Source organism: Glandiceps talaboti, chromosome 18 (genome assembly GCF_964340395.1).
Source record: "Glandiceps talaboti chromosome 18, keGlaTala1.1, whole genome shotgun sequence".
NCBI classification, from domain to species: Eukaryota; Metazoa; Hemichordata; class Enteropneusta; family Spengelidae; genus Glandiceps; species Glandiceps talaboti.
Window position 1 is genome coordinate 3,956,449 of NC_135566.1, and position 7,572 is coordinate 3,964,020.

A 7,572-nucleotide genomic window follows, 5' to 3' on the forward strand; every position below is an offset into this window, starting at 1 on the left:
AGTAACCAATGAACATGAATACATGACAGCCATGCAGGACGTGTATTCAGACTCCCGTGAATGAGCAAGCTTATACTCATAACCGAACATAAATTATGTTGATTATGTTCATGTGTATAAGTTAATTCAGAAATGGATGAAATTTTATGGAAGTTTAGAATGGTGTTGACACATACATGCCATTGATTGACAATTTAGCATGCATTTGCCATTAGAAACCTGGTTAGTGATTGTGGTACGTAAGGCTGGGGTCAGAATTTACGGCAGGGGGGCGACCTCGGGTGGTCAAAAAACTGTTGCAGCCCCCCCCCCATTCGAGCTCGCACTCTCAGAAAGTGTCATCCCCGAAATGAGCCCAATAATGTCATGAATATAATTATTCGCATTTTGCTATGTTGTGTCTTGATCTTGACTTTGATCTTGGATATATAAAAGGTTAATCCAGAATCAATGGCAATTTGCATACTGTGAACTGTTAAACAATAGTTCAACCAAGACAGCATGGAAAAATGAGTCCCATTATTTATAATTTGCTTGAGATTGTATAAGTCACTTTTATTATGCGGGCAGCTATTTGGAAAAATTCCACTTCCAAAACAGTAAAAATAAAATTAAAAAAGCCTTATAATGGCTAAGAGATGGATATAGAATGACAAACATATGTAAAACCATTAATCCATCCACCCACTCATCCACTCATCGACCAATCCACATTTTTGAAGCCATAATGGTATCAGTTTGAAATGTTCCGTGTTTCAGACTGATGTGTCAAGTACATTGATCTATGTTTAACTTGATAACCCCAAGTCGATGAAGTTCCACCAATATCAAAAACTCCACCGAAAAGTCATGTATGTTTATTTTTCCTACATCATTATAATAATGAAATCGTACATTCTGACCATCAGGTCCGTAGTCCATTGGCCAAAATCCATACAGTTGAACTTCATCACAAATGTCAATTGCCACTGACGTCATATAAAGTCCTGTAATTAAGAGGAATACCATTCAATTACTGATTCTTATCATATAAGGAACTTTACAGCCTAGTAGTGGCCATGCTTCAAAAATCTACATAAGACCACATATATTCGGTTGGCCGCACGTGAAGTGGTTATTGAGCTACTTTGCTTTCCATCATGATGGTTGTGGACCGTGAATTCGCTCTTATTTTCTATCATGACATGAAGTACTGTGACATCCAATTCCACGGTCATTTTGTTGTCTCTGAATGTTGTGGTTTCCATGCATTCTTCTGTTTATGATCACCAGTATCGATAATCACAACATCTGACGGCAACAAACAGTATGTCGGTAAAACAAGTTTGATAGTCTGAAAGGGCGTTCCCTACTAAGTACAGCAGCTTGTAAGACCACAAATCACCCGTTAATGTGTAACTGGAACGAGATCGGTTAGGAACACAAGTGGGCAACTAATTAATCATTCGTTCACATTCGAGAAAGTACAACATTGTGTTTCAGTCTTGTTAGGTGTCACTAGTATGCAGGAAGACATAACATATACTTTGAAATGATAAAGAACACCGAAATATCAAAATGTAAATTGTGGAATAGGTTACCTGATGTTATAAACTTGTCCACTCCCCAAGGCCTCCATGCTTTATTCATTGCATTCATAGAATGGGGATGCATTACCAAAAGTTGAACACCACTTTTACTTAATAAATTTATCCCCCGTGTCACTATTCTGGGCACTTTCTTCTTCGCATGTATAAAAAAACACAGAAAACCACCTGCAACAGCTTCTTTCATTTCCTTCACAAATCTTTTCTTAGTCCACCTTGTCTTCAGTGAAGCATACCTGAAATCAAATATTATATAGTAACTCCCAGTTCATCCACCCATCCATCTCGCCATCCATCCATCCATCCATCTACCCACCCATCCATCCATTTATCCATCCATCCATCCATCCATCCACCCACCCACCCACCCATCCATCCATTCATCCATCCACCCATTCATTTATCCATCAATGTAAAGTATTTTGCCATGTTACAAACAAGCACACAAACAAACAAACAAACAAACAAACAAACAAACAAACAAACAAACAAACAAAAAATGTATTCAGTGAAACATACCTATAAATTCAATTATATATAATCCCATGAAATGAATGTTAGGTTTACGTCATAATGCTCCGAGTATGATTCCGCGCACTAATACAAATTCGAGCCGGTAGGTAAAGGTATCAAACTCATGCCACTCACAGTAGAAGATATGCACGCATTTATGTGATAAAGTGAGTAAATACTATAGTGAGTGACAACAAACAGAGTTCAAGGTGAGGGTCCTGGAATTGATGTATGTCGTGAAGAAAACGAATACGACAATCATTCATGACTAGTCTCAACATCAAGCAGTGTCCATTGTCCTTACAGAAAACCAATCATTGAAATAACTCTAACAAGAGAGTATGTAGATGATATTGCGTATATCTTTCAATGTTGTTTTGGTTTTCAAAATCATGACATTACCAAAATCAAGCAATTTCTTGCATATCATAGAAACGGGATAAAACTGAAGCGTAGCATAAGTTCCCCACTGGAAAATATCTTTGCCTTAAACCCAGGATATCGCTTCTCCAAAACACTTATTACACGCAAAATATATCATTTTGTGATACTACTAGATACAAAGTCTTAGAGCAGCAGAATGACAGACTTTTGAAAGCCCCAAGATTAAAGCAAGAACAAACTAGGGAACTAAGTTACCAACAAGGAATATGTCTCACTGATATACAATTTCGTAGCCGCGACTTTAGTAGGAGATTGAACATGGGCATGGATAGAGCATGTTACTGACTATCACGGTTTGTGAAGCATCCTACAAGTATTACTCAAAGCAGACACAGTCAAGTTTCAGAAGTTTCTTTAACTACATGTATTAGTATTTTCTAATGCATAGACAGCAAGTTCAACATTGCAAAGATGACAATTCCAAACAATTCATCTTACCTTTTGCGAAATATAGATTTGTTAAATGTAGTAAATGATACTATTCCTGCCTGCGTCATTTCTGAATGGCTTTAACCGTGGAGAATTTATCCTGTTGAAAAAGATTAAAACGAGTACGAGATTGTAGAAGTTAGTGGTGGTTTACGTACAACCTTTAATACTCCCGATTCTTCACAACATTATGATGATGGTGTGTGGAAGAACGTTGTCATTGGACTAAGAGGAGGGAATCAGTCCACTCTGTAAAATGATGTTATAAACTTGTCCACCCTGTAAAATGTCATACTCTTATTGCCTAGTTATGAGGGTACAAGTACACGTCTATTACTTCGAGGGATGTCACGTAGCAACTATTTGCCTAGACTGCAGAAAGGCAAGGGAATAGATGCTACATACTATCACTATATGAAACTATGTTTTATAACATAACTAAGATGTCTCCAGTGGTGCAATGCAAGTAGCTAAGTTTACCTAAAGTGAATAACATTTTCATTTGCTATAATATTATGTTTCTTTTCTGAAGGATATAACGGTATATACACTTACCTAAACACTGCATCAGCTTTGTCTATTTGTGCACCACATCTACTGTTCAGTAAGATACCACTACTTCCAACAATACTACATGTCTTGGGTCTCGTCTTTTGAAATGGTCCAGGTCGCCCCTACGAATTGATAAAATGCAAACAGTTGACGTTACAACAAGTTAATAAATTACTGTCAGAAAGACTGACATTTCAATTTTAAGCAGCATTTATCTATCATATCGTCTTCACATTTCAGCCATCACTAACCAAATACTAGAACGCAATACGTACCATAAAATGTAGTCTGACCTTGGGAGCCAAATACAAATAGAAAGTGCTAAAAGGGTTAGTTTCTACAAAAAGGCTTCATAAATAAGCTTATTCAATCATAATACAAATATCACACTAGTTATTCAAACGACCCTCCACAACGTTGGTGTAGGGTCTATGGTTATTCATAACATTTCAAGATGTATCACTCAATAAATCACCCGTGTAGCATTCATCATTATCATGTGATTAAAAGTTGTATTCTTCTTTAAATACACAAATAATGTCATTTATTGTGGAAATTAATCTGATATACAAGGGTTTCTGAAAGAATTTGTGACATTCGAACAACTCCGTGATTTTTGGAAAGTCGGCAATTTGTGTAAAATGATATGCAAATTAGGATGATATTTATACAGAGTATTTGTAAAATATTTCAGCACTTTTAGAAGTGCGCCGGTAAAAAATAAGAAAATATTTTGATTGTGATAATCATTATCCAATTTTGCAAAGATGTTAGTAATACAATGATTGATCCATATAAGATATCTTACCAAGTATTGGCTCATTTAATCAATTTTACACACACACACACACACACACATGAACAAACAAATAACATTTTGACGCTTAGGACACATCGTATATGTTAGAGTGTACTGATGCGGCAAGTGTTCTATTTCATATGATTTTGAATTATCTGTTAGGTGTTCAATTAAAAACACTGTATGTTCTAAATCTGAACACGTGTTCTAGTTTTCTTACTGAACACATACACTGCATTCAAAAAAATGCTACAATTAAGTGTTCTAGTATGTGTTCAATAACTGAACACATGACTCTAGAGTGTATACAGACAGACAGACAGACAGACAGACAGACAGACAGACAGACAGACAAAAATGAGCATTCCTCCTGAAGCTAGAAAAGGAATCGAAAGCTTTATGCATGTTATCTAGACAGCACGTTTCGTGTGCACGTGGGATCCCAACTTATTACGCACACATTTTCTTTTTTGTCCGTGAATTAAAACTTACCTTTATTAATTGATTGTAAAAATCCCTTGACAAGACAAATGTCCAGTTTCTTGTGGTAAGATGTAATCGTTCTCCAACTTTATCTTCTCGGGCGTTCATATAAAATGCCGTTTTAACTCCAGATGCGGAAAAATGGCGTCTGTGAAAGAGATCAATACTTTGTTAGATATTGTCTACGTACAGTGTGTTTGGAAACATTTATATTTTGAAAATGGTCGTACACCCCCCCCCCACACACACACACACATATACATACATACATACATACATACATACATACACACACACATACATACACACACACATATACATACATACATACATACATACATACATACATACATACATACATACATACATACATACACACACACACACACACACACACACCACAGTCATGACATTAATCGCACAATACATGTACAATGTACATTTCCCTTTATGTTCACTCACCTGATTTTATCCCTGTTAATAATGTTATGTGTCCATGGTAACGTCTGCATCATTGTTTGTTTGATATCATTTATAAAACCTAACGGGTTGGTATATTCCTCTGAAAGGTTGAACTTCTGCCTGACGTCCACTGGTATACTTTGGTTATTTTCTTCTTGCCAGTGTTCTTGTCTGTTTGAACGCAATGAACGAAGCATGAAAAAAGCGCCTTTTAAATCTGACACATCCTCATCGCAAGTACTGGATCTAACAACATTGTATGACAATAACCATTTTTATTACCATCCTTTGCGATTTTTCCTCGTCTAAATTTCGTTATTTAAGAGTTACACTGGAGCTAATGCAGTTGATATGGCAGTAAGCGACATGTCATATTATATCATATCATATATCATATAAAATATCATATCATAAAATATCCCATCTCATCATGTCTCGTCTCGTCTCGCCTAGCCTCGGTTAATTAGCATGTCAGTTACACCTCAGACCACTACAGAAAATTTTTCTACAGTGGTCGGGGGTGGCACGGCTTGTTTTCAGCCATATTACACTATTGACACAGGTATCAACATGCGTTTTAACTTAAAACAGCGGTTTGAACTACTAACAACACTGGCCCGTCCCTATTCATTCATTCAGTACAATTAAACCTACCTTGTGAAAGAAGATTCTAACTTCAACCCACTCTTTGTCGAAAGTTTGATCGATCGGGCATGTGTAGCCGTATAGTTCCTCGCAAGTATAAGATAAAATATCATTGGACAAACTAAACATATAATATACAGTATGCGTATTTTGGTGACGGAAAACTTTCGACAACAATTCCATACACATCCACACAGTACTAGGGGTTGTGCCATGATAATGCTATCAATAAAGTTGTTTTTTTATATTCACACCGGTGTCTGCATAGACAAAATCATCCGACTTCCTATAGAACGTCCATCCAGGGTGTCGCATCATGCACGGATGTCAGAAATGATTACACTCCTAGTGTCCATGTAGTCCTAATATAATGTGATATGCCACAGCAGAGTGTGTATGCGGGATGACTAACCGAAATCTTCGTGAGTTTGGATTCTCTGTCATACTACATTCCAAACGACACACCTCCAATGAAGGCTCACAACTCAATGAATCAATAGAAAGCACATTTCAATGTTCATACATGTAGGGGAAACGATGCAGGATTCGGAGTTATGTAGCACATTAAATTTACATTTGAATATCAAAATATGCGTTTATTACGTCTCCATACATTGTCATCCCTCTCCTTTTTTATATCTAGTACAACCCATTAATATTCATTGTGTAGAACTACTTAAAATAGACCAGTATTGTCCCGTTTGTATGTAACTACCATAAGCAATGGAAAATATCATTTCGTCGTGTCCTGTGTACCCCAGCAACGATCTGGAGGTAGGACAAACTAGATTCAGATACTACAAGTTAGTTGTTTTGTTTACGGAAAATGTCAATCGGTATAGTATCAAAATTAGGTTTGTAAGCAACGCGAAAATACGATTTCAGCTACAAGAAATGAATACGTGAACGTGTACACAATGGGACGTAACGTTTACATACATACAGACAATATCTGTTGAATACTAATTAAATATCCAATCAAGGATCAGCGCAGATCTATACAATTGAACTTCGCTCATCGTTGTTCACAGGCATGTTTGTGTTAATTGTTTAAACATGCATACATTCCCCTGCTTACGCGCCAATGTTATCTTGGCCAAAAACACTCATTTTGGTTTGCTGTACTAGACGAGACCGTGGCTGCTATTCATACGTTTTGAAATCGGCACAAACGAAAACCTATCACTGTGGTCGTTTTTTTAAAGGATACAGGTTTCAAATTCCATGGTAGTAATTTGGTACATATATTTATCATTATAGCTTTCAATTTTCCTCAAATGATTATTTCAAATGAGTTGGTATACATGTATACACTCGATAAAAAAGGGCACGAAGTCTACTATATAGGTTATTGAAGTAGCATTTCGATTTAAGTCATTTGTATATTTACAAAAAATTGATCATGTACGATATCTCAGACTTTTACATTTCGATATTAAGGAACAACAATCAAAAGAATGGTTTGTTTGCCATTATGGATAGCATAGCTAGTATTTGAATTGCCATATGCATACACAGTACAGTACAGATATATGGTGCAGGTCAGCTGTGGGCAAGGGAGTTTCGTGTTGTTGGGCATTATTTCTCTCTCTCTCTCTCTCTCTCTCTCTCTCTCTCTCTCTCTCTCTCTCTCTCTCTCTCTCTCTCACACACACCACC

At 36.6% G+C, this 7,572-nt stretch overlaps 1 protein-coding gene across 1 annotated transcript; it reads right to left on the reverse strand.

Moving 5' to 3' along the window:
- Window positions 1–1,691: 1,691 nt before the first annotated feature.
- Window positions 1,692–6,357, reverse strand: LOC144449260 (alpha-N-acetylneuraminate alpha-2,8-sialyltransferase ST8SIA3-like). Its single transcript, XM_078139773.1, has 6 exons — window positions 6,326–6,357; window positions 5,269–5,439; window positions 4,816–4,954; window positions 3,528–3,646; window positions 2,982–3,072; window positions 1,692–1,822 (listed from the first exon to the last, which is right to left on the reverse strand). The coding sequence occupies exons 1-5, from the start codon at window positions 6,355–6,357 to the stop codon at window positions 3,003–3,005; spliced, it is 531 nt and encodes a 176-aa protein (XP_077995899.1). The 3' UTR covers window positions 1,692–1,822; window positions 2,982–3,002.
- Window positions 6,358–7,572: the final 1,215 nt, after the last annotated feature.